Source organism: Colius striatus, chromosome 16 (genome assembly GCF_028858725.1).
Source record: "Colius striatus isolate bColStr4 chromosome 16, bColStr4.1.hap1, whole genome shotgun sequence".
Classification (NCBI taxonomy): Eukaryota; Metazoa; Chordata; class Aves; order Coliiformes; family Coliidae; genus Colius; species Colius striatus.
Genome location: NC_084774.1, coordinates 789,258 through 806,397, shown reverse-complemented (window position 1 = coordinate 806,397; position 17,140 = coordinate 789,258). Strand labels below are relative to the sequence as shown.

The following is a 17,140-nucleotide window of genomic DNA, read 5'->3' as shown; positions in this document are numbered from 1 at the left end:
CCAACAATGCTCGTGTGGCTGAGACAGAACTGGACTGTACAAATATATCCATGGCAGCAACACTCCTGGAGCCAGGAGTGCAGTGGAATAGCTGTCACTGTTACCAAGACACCTGATTCTCTCCCCTCCATAAAGCTCAGGGATACAGAATTCAACCTGGAGCATAGAGTCAGCTTAGGAGAAAAACAGACTTGGAAAGAGAACTCATTGGATTTGCTGATGTGATAAACTGCTTCCTGAGCTTCACGTTGGGGAAGGATTAACTATCCCTTCATCCCACCCCACACCACAGGCATTGCCCTGCAGGGTATTGCTCTTTTTCTCCAGCCTGGAATGGACATTGTCTTTAGGAAAAGAAGAGCAGTTGCTTACAAATGAAGTTGTTGCTGGCATGTTTTTGCTCTTTCCTCTATCACTTGGACACAAAACCCCCAGTTGGAGGTTTCAGAATGCAAGAAATAGTCAAACACGGAGAATCAGACTCTTCTGAGTTGGGAACAAATCAGATGTTTACACTACACTGGGTGTTTGTCTTTGCTCTAAAAGCCGTAACAGCAAACACAGAGAATAAGGAACCTCTCAGCGTAGAGGAAACAGCATCTGCAACTTGGGTCTCAGAAAAACAACCCCAAGAGCCAAGCCCAAGACAAGCATCTTAAAAATTGCCATTGTTGCAGTTGGAACCCCGTGTCCCAGCAGGCCTAAAAGCAAGTCTGCTTTGGGACAGGTACATTAACATCTGCCCCATGCCAACACAAATGCACAGCAGCTTTGACAGGAAAGATACAGCCTGAAAGCCCTGTAAGCTCATAGAACAGGTGACCACCCTGAAACCTCCACAAGGAGCACAATGCTGTAATGACACTTCCTTCTGTGATGCTGGTGGCTTTCACTCCTCCCACAGGGATTCTTCTCCCAGCCCCGAGGAGTTGGTGGGTCCCAGCCGGCAGCCGGCGCCGGGGCCCGTCAGGGTGCATCAGCCGCAGAAACGCTCCTGAGCCTCGGGGCTGGCACCAGCTGGGGCTTGGCTGGGGACACCAGGCAGGGGTGGCCCTGACACCCTGCCCATGTACCTGGCCACGGCGCCTGGGAACCTGCTCCTCTGCCCAGCCCTCTCATGGGATGGCAAAAGCAGCTCCATCAGCCCTGGCATGGTCCTGAGACATCTCTTGATGGGTGAGTCTGGAACCATCAGGCCTGGAAAGAGGAGAGCTTGCCCAGAACCCAGCTGCTTTCAGTTTTTGGAAGGCAGGGTGGGTTTTTGAGCTGCCTGGTGCTGCCACTGCTGGGGAGCACCCAGGAATCAGCCTGTAGCTGCTGTGGAGTGAGGGCAGCAGGAGTGAGCGGGGCTGTGTGCAGCTATTTAACAGGTTTAGCCTTTAAAGGTGTCCCCCCTGGGAAGCCTGCTTCCTTCTTCCTGCCAGGTGGTATTTAGAACATAGACAGTTGCTTTTTAAAAGCAAAACCATCACGCAAAAGCAAAGCCTGGCTGGGTGATTTCCCTTCCCCAGTGCTGGCCACTGGACAAGGTGCTGGTCGGCAGCACTCTCAGGGTGCAGGGCTGGGCCCAGGACAGGCCTTTTGCAGGCACCACATTTCTGGAGGCTCCTGCTAATGCAGTTCCTGGGCACTGCTCAAGGAATGAGAGCAGTTGTCCATAATTGCTAGCTTTGGTCTCTCCCCATCGGTTCTGGCTCCCTGCCCTCATCTGTTACTTCCTCCCTCTCTGTCTTTACCTCACCACTGGTTTTTCTTTCTCTTCCTCTGTAGGACTCCTTGTCTGTATTTTCTAACCCCTCCCTGCCTGTCCTACATCCTGTTGCTATTTTTTCTCCTCTCCTGCTCCCTGTCCTTTGCCTTTTTTAATCACCATGTTGTGATTCCTGGCCTTATTTTCCCTCTCTCCCCCACAGCCTGTCCCCACTTTCCTGCCCATCTCTCTTGCTCAGCTGGCTGCAGCTTCTCTCTTCTCTCCAGGCCTCCATCCTGCTCCTCACCCCCTTTTAGCTCTTCCTCTGACTCTCTCAGGCCATCGCTGTTCCACCCTCCTGCGCCTCCTTCTGCTGATCCACATCCCTCTGTTCCTCGCTCTCTCTGGATGCTTTCCTGTCCTTCTCTTCTCTGTCCCTGCCTTCTGTCCCTGTCTCTCCCTTTGTCTCTCCTTTCCCTTGTCTCTCTGTCCTAATCCCTTTTCCATTTCTCTGGCACTCCACTCTCCTGGTGCCTTTTCTGTCTCTCTGTCCCCCTGTCCCACTCCCTGCCTGTGTCTGTGTATCCTCCCCATCCTCCTTTCTGCCCTTCCAATCCTCTCTCTGTCCCTCTCTGCTGCTGCTTGTTGCTCTTTTTCCTCCTGCACTCCCTGTCTCCTTAAGCTCCATCCCTTTCCTGCTCTGTCCCTCTGCCCTGCTCCTGCCCCGTATTTTCCTCCTCCTCCTCCTTTGGCTCCTCCTGGGGCTGGGCCTGTGCAGCCCTGGGGAGGCGGCCATGGGGCTGCAGGGTCAGGGGGGCCTGGCCAGGGGCCGGTGTCCCTGCAGGGTCAGGCAGCAGGAAGGAGGCCCCGGGGCACGTGGGAGCTGTAGGCCTGGGGCACTGGCTACCGGCCAGCTGTGTTGGCTCCTGGGCCATGTGGGAGCTGTAGCCCTGGGGCACAGGCTGTTGGCTCCTGGGCCATGTGGGAGCTGTAGGCCTGGGCAGGGGCTGCCAGCCGTCCCTTGTTCTGGAGAGCTGCAAAGCACACACACCTCTGATGGCCTAAGGTGCCCCTCCCCAAAGGGCCTGGTCCCACTTCTACCAGGTTCCTGTCTTTACTTAGCAGAAACTGAGGAAACTTCATGGTGTTTTCAGCTTCTTTTCACTCTTAGGGTTTGAAAGGTCGTAGGCAACACACCATGGCTGCAGGAACAAATCAATAACTAATCACCCAAATTCCAGACAAAGCTTTTAGAACTAGAACGCAATTAGTGCAATGTGCCTGTCCCTCCACTGCCCTGGTCTCAGTTGGTCACACACATGTACCCACTGCTTAAGGAGTGGCTTCCACCACTGGAAAGAACTCTTAGGACTAAACCACTGTAATAATCAGTCACTCGGTGGCTTCCTCTGGAAAATAACTCTGTATTGCACACTGCTGCCACATATCAATAACCACAGAACCCAGCAGCTTGCAGCACATCAGCATTTGAGCCCTAACATAATGCAGCCCACTAGAAAACAAACTCAAACAGCCTGTGCAAGCATCCCCAGAAATCCATCCTATCAGGCACTTTTGACTTGGTAGATTCTGACCTGCTTAACTGTGAGAACTCACCTCTTCTTTATTGAGCCAAAGAGCGAGCCAGGATGGCTGCTACAGTGAGTAGAAGCTGCTGATTTGTAGCTGGCCCAGCACCTGTGGGGAGAAGGGAGATGGAGCGAAAGCCCTGCCAGAGTGAGCAGCACCACACACTGCTGCTGTCAGGGCAGGGACTGAGATGCTGGGGCGGCTGCGGGGGCTCTGGCAGCTGGGGCACCCGGGGCCTGTGCCCAGGGCCTCTGTCTCCATCTCCTGCCCCTCCCCAGCTCTCGGGTCACCAAGGGGCTGCCCCAGCCAGGCCCAGCTCCAGCCTGGAGCTCCCATCACCAGCCCCGGGTGGGCAGCAGGCAGGAGACACCCCCAGAGCTGCCCAAGGGCCTGGCTGGCCCCAGCCCTCACCTCAGCCAGGCCACAGCTGCAGCACAGCCTGTGCCTCACAGCACCGACACGGCTGTGGGCAGCTGAGGGGGCAGCGACAGCTCCCAGAGCGCCCAGCAATGAACAGGGACGGCTGGCAGCCCCTGCCCAGGGGCTACAGCTCCCACATGGCCCAGGAGCCAACATGGCTGGCCGGTAGCCAGTGCCCCAGGCCTACAGCTCCCACGTGCCCCGGGGCCTCCTTCCTGCTGCCTGACCCTGCAGGGACACCAGTCCCTGGCCAGGCCCTCCTGACCCTGCAGCCCCATGGCCGCCTCCCCAGGGCTGCACAGGCCCAGCCCCAGGAGGAGCCAAAGGAGGAGCAGGAGGAAAATACGGGGGAGGAGCAGGGCAGAGGGACAGAGCAGGAAAGGGATGGAGCTTAAGGAGACAGGGAGTGCAGGAGGAAAAAGAGCAACAAGCAGCAGCAGAGAGGGACAGAGAGAGGATTGGAAGGGCAGAAAGGAGGATGGGGGGGATACACAGACACAGGCAGGGAGAGGGACAGGGGGCAGAGAGACAGAAAAGGCAGCAGGAGAGTGGAGTGACAGAGAAATGGGACAGGGATTAGGACAGAAGGGAAAAGGGAAAGGAGAGAGAAAGGCAGGGACAGAAGACAGGGTGCAGAGAAGAGAAGGGAAAGCATCTGGAGAGAGCGAGGAACAGAGGGATGTGGATCAGCAGAAGGAGGCGCAGGAGGGCAGAACATCGATGGGCTGAGAGAGTCAGAGGAAGAGCTAAAAGGGGGTGAGGAGCAGGATGGAGGCCCAGAGAGAAGTTCCAGCCAGCTGAGCAAGAGAGACAGGCAGGAAAGTGGGGACAGGCTGTGGGGGAGAGGGAAAATAAGGCCAGGAAACACAACATGGTGATAGAAAAAGGCAAAGGACAGGGAGCAGGAGAGGAGAAAGGAAAAATAGCAACAGGGTGTAGGACAGGCAGGGAGGGGTTAGAAAATACAGACAAGGAGTCCTACAGAGGAAGAGAAAGAAAAACCAGTGGTGAGGTAAAGACAGAGAGGGAGGAAGTAACAGATGAGGGCAGGGAGCCAGAACCGATGGGGAGAGACCAAAGCTAGCAATTATGGACAACTGCTCTCATTCCTTGAGCAGTGCCCAGGAACTGCATTAGCAGGAGCCTCCAGAAATGTGGTGCCTGCAAAAGGCCTGTCCTGGGCCCAGCCCTGCACCCTGAGAGTGCTGCCGACCAGCACCTTGTCCAGTGGCCAGCCCTGGGGAAGGGAAATCACCCAGCTGTTTCTTTGGGCTTTTTGTGATGGTTTTGCTTTTAAAAAGCAACTGTTTCAGCTGTAAATACCACCTGCAAGGAAAAGGGAAGCAGGCTTCCCACGTGGGACACCTTTAATGCCTGAACCAGGTACCAGACTTGAGAGCTTTCCCATTCACAGGCCCCAGATCCCTGTCCTCTGTTGCTATTTCATACCAGCAGGTGTGGACTTAGACGAGGAGTTGAGTGATGAATGGGGAGAGAATGGCAAGCCAAGGGCTGAACGTGTTTAATAGTGCCAGGAGCCACTTGTGTGTTGTGCAGACGCCTGTGAGCAGGAGCCCTTTGCAATCAGCCTGGGAAGGGCCGAGGGAGCGAGCCTTAGGGGGCCAGTCAGTTGTGTTTGGGCTGTAAATGGTGGGACCAAGCAGCCAAAGCAGCTGAAAGCATTTCCAGCCAGGCCACAGTGCCCACAGTGGGATCGTCGCTTCGTCTCTCCGTAAGGGATGGGAGCTGTGTTGTTTCTTTTCCCAGGGGCAGGCTGGGTGCAGCGATGCCCCGAGCAGCCGGCGCTGACAGAAAGGAACGACGCTGCCGATGCTGCCCTGGGCTCGGGCACTTCAGTCCTGGTGCCGGTGCCAAAGCCGTTCCCCAGCTGCACACAGCCCCGCTCACTGCTGCTGCCCACGCTCCTGCCTGCGGCTACAGGCAGCCGCCCTGGCTCTTCAGTGCTCCCCAGGAACGGCAGCACCAGGCAGCTCAGAAACGCCACCCTGCCTGCCAAAGGCTGACAGCAGCTTCATGCTGGGCAATCTTTCCTCTTCTCAGGCCTCAGTGCTGCTCCCTCCCAGGAGAGACTCGGGGCTTCAGGCTCAGCCCCACAGCAGGAGAGTGCCAGGGCTGCAAAGCTGCACAGCAGAACGGGGAATCAGGCTCTGCCTTTGCTTTCCAGGCTGTCTCCTCAACACAGCCCTTGAGACAGATGCTGTGCCTCAAGCACATGTCACGCCCAGCCACTTGAGCAGTACTGTGCCTGTTTCTTCTCCAGCAAGTGGAAGACAGGAGGGACAATAGAATATGTCAGAGCAAGCTCCTAGAGACAACATGTGGAGATTGAGAACTAAATGTTCTTTCAAGCTGGGGCAAATACTTTTAATGGTAACACAAGAAGGAGCCGTGTTTGAACTCTGAAACAATGCCGGGGAAAAGTGTTTCTGTGATAGAACAAAATGTAATGATATAGAATAGACAGAAAATCAAACGTGACAAGATGCTTCTGTGATGGCAGCAGGTCCCACACTGATGGAGAGCTGCAGGTCAGGCTGTGGCTTCTCTTCTCTTCTCTTCTCTTCTCTTCTCTTCTCTTCTCTTCTCTTCTCTTCTCTTCTCTTCTCTTCTCTTCTCTTCTCTTCTCTTCTCTTCTCTTCCTCTCCTCTCTCCCCTCCCCTCCCCTCCCCTCCCCTCCCCTCTCCCCCTCCTCCCCTCACCTAATCTTCCTACTCTACTTCAGTCCCCTTGTCTCCTCTCCTTCTCTTCCCCTTATACCATCCCTTCCCTTCCCTTCCCTTCCCATCCTGTCCTCTTCTTCCCTTTCTCTCCCATCTCCTATCCCAATACCCATCCTCTCCTCTCCTTTCTCCTCTTTTCTCCACCTCTCCTCTCCCCTCCCCTAATTCCCCTCCTCTCCTCCCCCAATTCCCATCTTCTCTTCTCCTCTTCTCCACTCCCCTGATCCTCTCTTCTCCTCCCCTTTTATCCCACCTTCTCCCCCAATCCCCATCCTCTCCTCTCCTCTCCTCTCCTCTCCTCTCCTAATCCCCTTCTGACTTGTCTTCTCTCTTCTTCTCTCTTCCCTCTTCTCTCTTCTTCTCTCTTCTTCTCTCTTCTCTCTTTTCTCTTCCTTCTTCTCTCTTCTCTCTTCTTCTCTCTTCTCTCCTCTCTCTTCTCTCCTCTCTCTTCTGTCTCTCCTGCCCACAGCCCCTTGCAGTGCCAGGGACAGCTCACCCTCTCCCCGCCAAGCCCAGCACACAGGGTGACACCCACTCAGTGCCTGTGCCGTGGAGCCTTTGCCGCCCAGCTGCTGACAGGGGCCTCCTTTGGCTTCCTGCTGCGGGACAGGGCGCGCGCCTGGCGCTTGGCCAGCGCCCAGCTCGTGTACTTGCACCTGCCAGAGCCGCATTTGCAGCTGAAGGATTTGCCTTTGACGGCCCAGAAATCCTCCTTGTAGTCGAAGCTGCGGGAGAGACGGAGCTGGGCTCAGGGCAGAGCAGCAGCACGGGGCAGCCAAAGGGATGGGGCAGCCAGAGCTGCAGGATGGGGGGGCGGCAGCCCGCGGCGCCGCCACCGTTTGGGGCTTGGCAAAGCTTCAGGGGATGGCGAGTGCCGGCGGGGGCACGGCCCCGGGAACACAGCGCTGGAGCCCAGCAGCTCGCAGCAGCCCAGCGCTCGTCCCTCTGCTCTCCATCCTCCCTGCAGCCCAGGGCTGGCACCTACCCAAGCTGCTCTCCAGCTCTGATGTCCCTCGTGCTGAAGAAGACCAGCCTGGGGAAGCGCACGTCCTGATGGGATGTGAAGACCCTGGCAGCGAAGACGTTGGGCTCGCAGTGATGGTTGATGAAGCGGCCGATGTTGCCATAGAAACGCGCATCGATGCAGTACACGTCTCCTTCCTGAAGTGAAGCCGTTGCTTCTAAGCTTTAGGTGGCACTTCCCAAAGTGACATTTCTGCTGTGAGACAGCCCGCACAGGGCAGCACAGGCCAGCTCCCAGCACAACAGGCCTCGGCTCCCAGTGGCCAGGCTGAGCAGTGGCCGGTGGATCGTGCCTGCCCACGGCGAGGTGGAGCTCAGGGTCCACTTCAGCTCCGCGCTGCCAGGACAATTCGAGGAGATGCTGCATTTTTAGACCCAGGGGACAAAGGGCTTGCACCAGCTGCAGTGCAGGGGCACCTGCCTGTACCCCACCGTCAGCCAGGACCCACGGAAAGGCTGTCCCGTGGGAGCCCCCCACGCTGCTCCCCCGGAGCTCAGAGCCTGCTGCCTGGGGCAGCTTGTGCTGCTTGAGCGCCCGACGCCTCTTCCCAGGCTTGGGGCTGGCAACCGGGGCTGCTGCTGTGACGACCGAGCAGGGCTGTGGCTTTGTGAGCAGGAGTTATGCTTGGAGCATCTCACAGTGTTTCCTCATTGCAGCAGGAGCAAGGCAGATGATGCCATCATCTCCAAGCAGTTTGTCATGAACACGGGCATCTTCCACTTTGGTGTGCAGCTGTGTGGGAAGTCGAGGGATCGGTACGTGCTCCCGGCTCTGGGCGAGCATCCTGATGGCCCCTGTGAGCAGTGAGATGTTGGGAGGGGATCTGCAGGGCCTCGTGCTTTCAGGGACACACCTGGGGATGTGCTGTCCCCGAGGCACAATTGAGGGCAAGCCCAGGTAGAGACCTGAGAGATACTCGGGGTGAAGGGCCAGGGGTGTGTGAACTTGAGCAGATGACAGGCACGGGAGACTTGGAGGAGCTGGGGAAGGATGGAGCTGATCTCCCTGCGTGGTGGGGCCTCGGTGGCCGGAGCCAGGTGCTGCTTCCAGCCTGGAGGTGACTTGGAGCACCTCGTGCCTCCCATGCACATCTCAGCCTCACCACCTATGACTTGAACTCTGTGGTGCTTCTGCCAAGTGCTTTGAGCTCTGCAGGTAGATTAAAGGAGCAGTTACTCTGCTGATGGCTTGGTAAACCAACCCTTCATCTGTTATCTTCATAGGACTTTGATGTCACCTGCCAGTATGGGCAGGGGGGTAAGGTGCAGAGGAATGAAAACAGGGATTACATGTCCCTGTTCCTCTCTGTTGGATAAAGTCTGCCTAAAGCAGTTGCCTTTGGAGCTGCTGATGGATTTCCATTCCCAGTGTTGGTTGGGTGGGTTTTTTTAACATTAGCACTTTAGGTCTATTCTTGGGGGGAGCTCTGGAGAGTTGCTGCTGTTGTGAGATCCCAAGGGAATGAAATCAACCCAGCAAAAAACCCTACAGCAGATCTTTAGCCAGGCAGAGGAATGGTCTTGGGGTTCTGTTTGCTTTTTTTTCCCCTTTAGCTCCAAAATCTGTTCCACGGCTGAAGGAAGGGTGAGAAGGGAGAAGGTACAAGTTGGGCTGCTTGTTAGACTGTGGCTTCCAGCGCAGCCTCCCGCTGCCAGGCCGGGGTACCTTCCTCAGCCAGGGATGAAGGCAGCGGTGTCCTCTGCAGCCATTCCCTTGTTTGTGGCAGGTACGAGGCCCTGACCCATCCTGGCAACCACCAGCAGCTCTCCATCCTCAATGCCACCCCCCTGGAAGCTGAGCTGAGCTTCTCCTTTGAGCACGATCCACCTGGGGTCACCTTCCCCTTCGGCCCTCCCAGCATGACGCTGAAACCCAAGGAGAAGGAGGTAGGGCTGGGTGGGGAGAAGTACCCAGGAACCGTTCCTCCTGCTCACTGGATGCTCTCGTGTCTCTGTTTGTGCGGGGACAAGGCCAGGAGCGGAGTTTTTGGGCCTACCCTGCTGCAGCTGGGCTCATCTGCCACACAACCCGGAGCCTGCGCTGCCAGGGGGTGAAGGTGCAGCTGGAGATCAGCCCCAAGCAGCTGCATTGCAACAGGCTGCTGTACAGTCAGTCACCCACAGGATCTGCCAGGGCCAGCTTCTCCTGCTGGCCGTGTGGCCGCTCAGGTTGGCAGCTGGGTTGGTGTCCCTTTCTCCCAGCAGCTCCCAGTCTCTTGCTGGCCGTTCCTGGTTGGCTCAGGTGTCCTGTGGCACCCCAAGCTCTGCAGCCCCCAGCGATGCTGCGTGCTGGGCGTGTTGAGGGATTTGTGTCCCGTCTGCTGCTCAGAGAGCAGCCCAGTGGCTCCTCCTGATCTCCTTGCTGCTGGATACGCTTGTAGCACCCAGCTGTCCCCCAGGACTGCCCTTCTGAGACTCGTGACCAAGAGAAGGCGTTTCACTGTGGCTCCAGGCGCCGGGATAGGGCTGCTCCCAGCTGCAGGCAGTTGCAAGGCTGGTGTGACCGTCGAGCAGCCAGCGCTGAGCCTCCTCCGCTCTCTGCAGGACAGAAAGCAAGAGCCTGGTCCTGCAGAACCGCAGCCTGACTCCTTGGGCTGGGAAACCTCAACGAGGACTTCTCTGTCTCGCAAGATCGGGGCGTCCTCGAGCTCAGCGTGTGGCTGCATTTCAAGGCCACCAAGGTGCTCAGGCTGAAGGACAAGATCTGCCTGGAGGTGAGGGGCCTGGAGAGGGCTCAGGCCTGTGTTCTTAGGGAGGGAGGCTGGGAGGGAGACGGAGCCTGCCCAGGGCAAAGGGATGAGCCTGCCTCAGATTGCTTCCTGCCTGCACGGCCGAGGCCAGGCTCTGAGCCGCCGGGGTCTCGCACCCAGGGATTATGTTTTGGGAAGCAAGTGTCTACTGCAGTGGTCTTGTAGCTTGAGCTGAATGGGAGGAGTGTGCCGTGGAGGCGGGAGGAGATGTGCCTGATGGGCCCATGGGTGCTGTGATCCCAGCTGCTGCTGCCTCAGCCTGGGTTCTACAGACACGTGGTGCATCCCCGAGCACCTGCGTCACCCCGAGACCCAGCGCTGTGGCCGCCAGCTGTCTCCTAAGGTTTCACAAACGAGTCCCATTGTCTGACTCGTTTCTTTCTGGGGTGCCTTGTTGCCACAGGACTTGCCTTTCACGGCCCAGGACGGTGTTCCAGGCAGTAGCATGAGGCACAGGATCTGTTTCCAGCCATGCAGTGGTCGCTTCCACCACGGTGAGCACTTAGTGCTTGCCTCAGCGTGTGGGAGTGTGCTAGAGTCCATCTGCCAGGCCTCTCTGCACTGGTATTTGAGCCATTGTCCTTCAGAGCACAGAGACTTCAACCGCTTGGCTTGTTTGAGGGCAGCATATCTCGCATCCATGGACAACCTGTGCAACAGCCCATCTAGAGCTGCATCTCTTCCTTGGTGGCCTGAGGCATCGTGGGCCCCCCGAGCTACAAACATTCACATTTCCATTGCCAGTCCCAACACACCTGGGCCACTGCCACCCTGGCTCCTGTTTGTGCTCATGTTCTTCAGGGGCCTGGTTCCTGGGTACATGGCATCTCGGTGGCACACCATCACAGCCAGCTTCTCCAGGTGGGCAGCGATGCCTGGCCTCAATGAGGCAGTCCAGATGGGGTGGCCCTGGCATTGCCAGTTGTTCTGTCTCCATGGTTGCAGCCACCCCACAGAGCATTTGCCACCAGCCACGAGTCACTACAAACTATTGGCCATTTTTCTCATTGGGGGATGTCTAAAGCCAGCTGGGAGGCTTCCACCTGTGTCAGCTGACTCCAATGCCCCTCTCCTTCTGCAGCTTGTGCCACGTGTCACAGGGGACGCCCCACAGCCACCTTCCAGCTCCGATGCTGTCCCACAGCACAACAGGAGCCATCGGTGAGCGACACACTTTGCTTCTCATCTGCTGAGAGCTTAGTACATGGTGGGGCCTCTTCAGCATCTGCCAGCTCCTTCTCAGGCAGTAGTCCAGAGCTCTTGCCCTCTGGCCAGTTGGTGATCACGTGCAGGATGCTGGGGTGACTGCGGTTTCCTACAGGAGCTCACTGAGTGCTCAACACAACCCCCTCACTCCATGTGGCGTCAGTCGCCTGATGTGTGGAGGAGACCCTCCCTTTGGACACCCAGCCCAGCACTGGCAGTTGGGTGCTGAGAACAGTCCTGCTTCCATGCCAATTCCTTCTGAGGGAGCTCAAACTCCTTCATCTGCTGCCAGTCTCCCCTTCTTGGTGGGAGTGCACCGGGCCTCGGATCCTCTGCATCCCTGACTCAAGAACCCCAGGGCTCAGCCTCCAGCCTCCCCACGTGCTTCTAGCCAGAGGCTCCAGGTAGGGCCATTCTCTCCAGCTGCAGTGCAGAGCATGTTTGTCACATCTGGTCCTGTTCAGACTGGCCCAAGGGACACCACCTGAGCAGCCTCTCGTTTAATTTGTTGAAAGCCTTGTCGTTGTTCAGAGCCCCATTTGACATCGTTTTTCTTCCAGGTGACTCGACAGAGAGGATTTACAGCAGTTGGGAATGTGCAGCCTCCAAAAGCCCACAATGCCTAAGAAAGCTTGGGTTTCTTTGTCACCACTTGGTGGAGACGTGGCTGCAGTTTTGCTGGTGTGAGATGTGCTGACCACCATCCTCGTGACCGAGCTGATGTGTGATAGGATGATTTTGTCAGACTCTCCAGGTAGAACTCCTCATTCTCTAAGAAACCATGGTCCTGAGAAGAAAGGGATGATGGGACAGATTATCAGAGTGCAACACAAACAGAGTCACAGTCCAGGGTGTCACTGGGTGAGGAAAGTACCCCGAATCCTACAGAAGCAGCCTGAAAGAGCAGCCCAGCCTGGAGAAAGCCCCAGCAGGGAAGCAGGGGGCTGAAGGGAGGGGACTGGCACATCACAAAGCCAGAGTCCAGCAGAGATGGCTTCTCCCAGTCAGGGATGGTGTGAGGAGAGGGATGAACCATCAGGTCCTGCATGTTATTAATGAACCTGAGACAAGCTGTGAAGGTTCACCCCTCCTTGCTTCTGGCATCACTCTTCTAGGTGTGACAGGTCCTCTAGGTCCTCTTCTGGAAGCCCACCCAGCCCAACAGCTCAGTAATGGTCTGAGGAGACACCCCATGCTGTGGCTGCCGGCCTCAAAGCGCGCTTTAGCCAGCCCTGTTCCCATCCAGCCGGTTCCAAGCCCCTTCTCCAGCCCCAGCCTCCTCCCCCTCACCTGCTGGGCCCTGAACTTCAGCAGCAGCAGCGTGGTGTCAATGAGCTCGGTGCCGCTGGCTGTGGCCAGGGTGTCCCTGCCAGCCCCAGGGCTGTGCTGAGGGAGCACCCTGACAGGAGCTGGAGGCTCTGCAACAAGACCCCAGCTCTGTGGTGCCGCTGTCGTCAGGGGAACTGCAGACAGAGACAACAGCATTCCTTTTCCAGCTGCCTGCATGTCCCCACAGCAAGGTCCTCCCCAACCACCCACTGCAAACGGGCTTTAATCCAGCTGCCTGTCCCCTTCTGCCCCCTCTACACCCTCCTGGCACTGCCCTGCCTTCAGAGGACAAGGGGCCAACTCACAGCTGAGGTTTATCATCAGGGGAACTAACTCAGCCCTCAGCAACATGCCAAGCCTCCTGAAAAGTGGAATACAAGTGCAGCTCCCCCCCCAGCATGTCCCTTCCCATTGGCAACAGGCAGAAAGCCTTACACAGTGTGCTGGAGAGGCCGTTCACAGGGGCACCGAGGTCCTGGTCTGCAGTCAGCAGCATCATGGAGTTGTTGGGCAGCTCCTCACATTGCTCTTCTAGCTGTCTCCTCTTCAGAGCCGTGCTCAGCCACTCCTGCCCCATCCCCAGGAGAAAGAGAGAGAGAAGCTGTTGGCAAAGGTTGAGGCCCTCAACACGGTGGCTTCAGGCCAAGAAGGAAAGGCGAGGGGGTGTACCTCCTGCAGGTGCTGTTCCTGCTGCCTCAGCTGCTTCAAGCGCTGCTGCATGGCCTGCAGCCTCCTTGGGTGCTCACACTCCCCCCTGCAAGCCTTCTGCAGCACTCGCTGCCCCCTCTTGTCCTTCTGGGATGAGAGCTGCAAGGTAGAGAGGCTGGGGAGGCTGGGGACAGGGTCCCTTGCTGCTATGGGGCAGGGCTCCTTTCTGCATCCCCTCATTCCCCTTCCAGGACAGCACTAGGACTCCTCCTGGCTTGGGGAGGGCTGTGACCCCTCCCAGCTCTGCTGTCAGACTCAGGCAGATGCTGTGCTCACCTTGGCCCTGCTCTGCACCTTCTCCTCCTGCTGCCGGACGCGCTGCGCAGCCACCTTCACCCTCTCCTTCTCCAGCCTCAGCTTCTGCCAGGCCTTATCCTGCAGCTCTCTGGCCTTCTCCAGCTGCTCCTCCTTGGCTTTCAGCTCTGCCAGCTCCTGGGATGGGTACGGGGGAAACCAATGCACTACCTGCCCTGTCCTGTTCACTCTTGTGAGTCTTTCCCAAGTGATGGGAGAGATCTGCCCCCGTTGAGCTTCTCGTGTGTGCCAGTGTGGGGTGCAGAGCAACACCTCCAGGTACTTAAGCAGTGCCCTCATCCATCACCCCTTGGGGCCCAGGGCTGGCAGAGCTGGGATTGTACACACACACACTCCCTTCCCTGGGAAGGACAGAGCCCCTCAACCACGTTGCACACCCTCAAACATGCTCAAAGCAAAACAATTTGTCAGCAGTGGAAATACTCAGGCTGAATGCTTCTTTTCCACTGTGGCAGCTCTGCCACCTTGTCTATGCCACAGATCCCCTCTGCACAGCCCTAGGAGGGAGCAGAGCTGGCTCTGGCCACGTCCCCATGGCAGGGGGATGTGGAGGAATGGTTAAGGGAGAATGGACATGGATCCCGGGGTATCATGTTAGGCCTGATGGGGCAAGGCAATCTGAGTTCTAGTTATATGAATTTAATGCACAATCAAGACCAGAGTCAGAGCCATGGTTAAAACAGTTGCTGTCACGTAGTCAGCGCAGACAGCAGGCTGCTTTCTGCTCCCTCAAGGTCAGGCTGTTTTCAGCTAACGAGCTAACAGCTCAAGGTGGAAAACAACTACGGGGGAAAAACAAGATGGGAAAATGTGAGGGAGCTTGCTTATCGCAGAAATCGCAAGTAGGATGAACATGAGAATGTAATCTATTAGCTGCTGTTGCTGAGCTAGCTTTGAAGCTGCTGTGTATGTATATAAGTTAGAGCCTGCTCTCAATAAAGTGAAGATTTCTGCTGTCACTCACATTGAGTAGGACTGATTTCTTCCCACCCAGCTGAGAATCGGACCCTGGGTTGATCGCCACATGAAGTAGGCTTGGAGCTGGTTTTTCAGGCTTCGAGCCTGGTTTCAGACTTCGAGTCTGGTTCATTTTTCAGGCTTCGAGCCTGGTTTCAGGCTTCCAGCCTGGTTTTCAGACTTTGAGTCTGGTTTTTAGGCCAAGGGCGGAAAACTTCGTGGCAGGGGGAGGCTTTGCTTACACCCACCGTGGGGGTTTCCTCTCATGATGGAGGTGGCTGTGCCTGGTCTGGCTGCCCCAACTCCTCACAGGCAGAGGGGAGAGACAGAGGAACCCACGCTTCTGTCAGCATCTAAAGCAGGCTGGTGGAGGCTGCTCCTGGGGCAGCCTGATTCTCACCACCCCAAGGGACATCTCTGTCTGAAACACCTGAAGGAGCGTAGAGCCTGCCCCGTGGGCATGGGAAGGGGCTGCGCTGCAGTACTTTGGCCAGGCTGCTGACGGTGCCCTCTCCCTGGGAGCCCATGTGCCCGTGTCCAGTTCCATCCTCACCCTGCTCTGCTGCTGCTGGGCACGAAGTTCAGCCCACTCAGTCACCAGCTTCTGGTACTCCTCTGAGCACTTCTGCACCACCAACTGCTGCTCCGCCAGAAAAGTGCTCTGCAGAATGTCACAAGAGAGGGAGAGGCAAAGCACTGAGTCCCCTTTGCTGATGGATTTTTCTCCTTCAGCCCATCTCTGCCACCAAACATTAGGCAACACCCAGAAGCTGGTTCAAGCCCCCAGTGCTTGGGGTGAGCCCTGCTTGGAGAGCTCAGCCCCAAGCTTCCAGCTGCCAGGGGACCGCTCTGATTGTGAGTCACTGCGCCTGGGGGTGGGATTGAGGGAGCAAAGTGCTGCAGCCCAGAACCCGGCTCCTTCCTCCACCACACAGCGCACTGCAGCCCCGCTCACACTCAGGGCACACGTGAACAGCACCTGGAGCTGTCTGTCCCACCTCACCTTGGCCCTCTCCAGCTCTGCTCGCTCCTTGGAGAGCTGCTGGCTCAGGACTTGCTGCCGCTCCTCCAGCGAGCGCTGCAGAGATCCCACTTGGCACTGCTCCGCCAGCGCCCTGCAGCGCTCCTGGGTTTGGACAGGGAGGAGAGACAGGGGCTGTTCCAGGCTCCTGGGACAACACATACCTATCCCAAACCCAGACAGGAGGGCTGACTCGGGCAAAAGAGACAGCCTGGGCTCACCTGCTCCAGCTGCTGAGACTGCTCGCTCAGCCTGGCCTCCACTTTAGCAATCACGTCCTGGTGTCGTCTCTGTTCCTCCTCCATGTCCTTCTGCTGCTGCAACATCCTGTCTTGGAGCACTGTGCAGAGGGAGCAGCCGAGCCATGAGCAGCACGAGGTGGGAAGCCCTCTCTGCCCATACCATACTCACAGCGGAAGACCTGCATGCATTTGTGCTGCTCCCCTTCTGCACACCCCCAGGACCCCACTTCGTAACGCAGACACCCCGAGGTGTTCAGTGGCCGAGGCAGGCCAGGCTTTGCCAGCCTTGGCTCCCAGTCCCTGCCTGACTCAGGGCACCTTCTCCCCATTTCCTGGGTGCCTCCAGAGCCATTCCAGCACTGACAGATGGCTGACAGACGTACCCCTGAGCTGCTGTGCCCACGTGGCCAGCTCCTGGGAGGTGCTGTGGTGCTTGGCCTCCACCTTGTGCCAGAGCTCGTGCAGATCACTGGAGAACTTCTCCATCCGCTCGATGACGCCGTTCAGAGACCTGCGGAGGAGAGCGAGGAGAAAGTCAACCCTGTGGCACACGCTTCACCTCACTGCGATGGAGGGGGAGATGTGGTGGGCCAAAGGCCAGGTAGTCCTGCCCTGCCCCTCTGTGGGTCACAGCAGAGTGGTGGGAAGACAGAGCTGCTGCTTAGGAGAGTACTGACAGAGAGCAAAGTGCTCAGCAGCCCTGCGAGAGGCAGCAGGGGAAGAGGGGATGGGCTCTGTTGCCACAGCCTGAGGCTGGTTCCGCGGGGAACACCACGGCCAGGGGGCTGGTACCTGGTGTGTGACGTGGCGCTGGTCACCGCATCCACCTCCTGATCCTTCAGCCGCTGCAGCCGCCGCAGCTGCTCGTCGTAGTCCTGGCGCAGCTCCTGGATGGACGTCCTGCGGGACACGGGTGAGGAGCCCACCACGGGCTGTCTCAAAGCCGTGCTCCCCGTGACAGGCACTGTGCAAGAGGCCTGGTCATGGAGCTGAGTGGTGCCAGGAGCTGAGCTGGCGTGGTGGGCTGTCACAGGGCACGCCCCTGACAGGCATCCACATTTGGCACAGACCACATGCAGGGCTTAAGGGTTTCTCCACCAAAACCTGGCTTCTCATTGACCCAAACTACATGCGACACCAGTGGCTCA

The 17,140-nt window shown here is 57.5% G+C and overlaps 1 protein-coding gene across 1 annotated transcript; it reads right to left on the bottom strand.

The window, feature by feature from the left end:
• Window positions 1-6,976: 6,976 nt before the first annotated feature.
• Window positions 6,977-8,248, bottom strand: LOC133626970 (histone-lysine N-methyltransferase EHMT1-like). The gene is made up of 4 exons (XM_062009410.1): window positions 8,225-8,248; window positions 7,892-8,068; window positions 7,427-7,602; window positions 6,977-7,166 (listed from the first exon to the last, which is right to left on the bottom strand). Exons 1-4 carry the CDS (start codon window positions 8,246-8,248, stop codon window positions 6,977-6,979), a joined length of 567 nt encoding a protein of 188 aa, XP_061865394.1.
• Window positions 8,249-17,140: the final 8,892 nt, after the last annotated feature.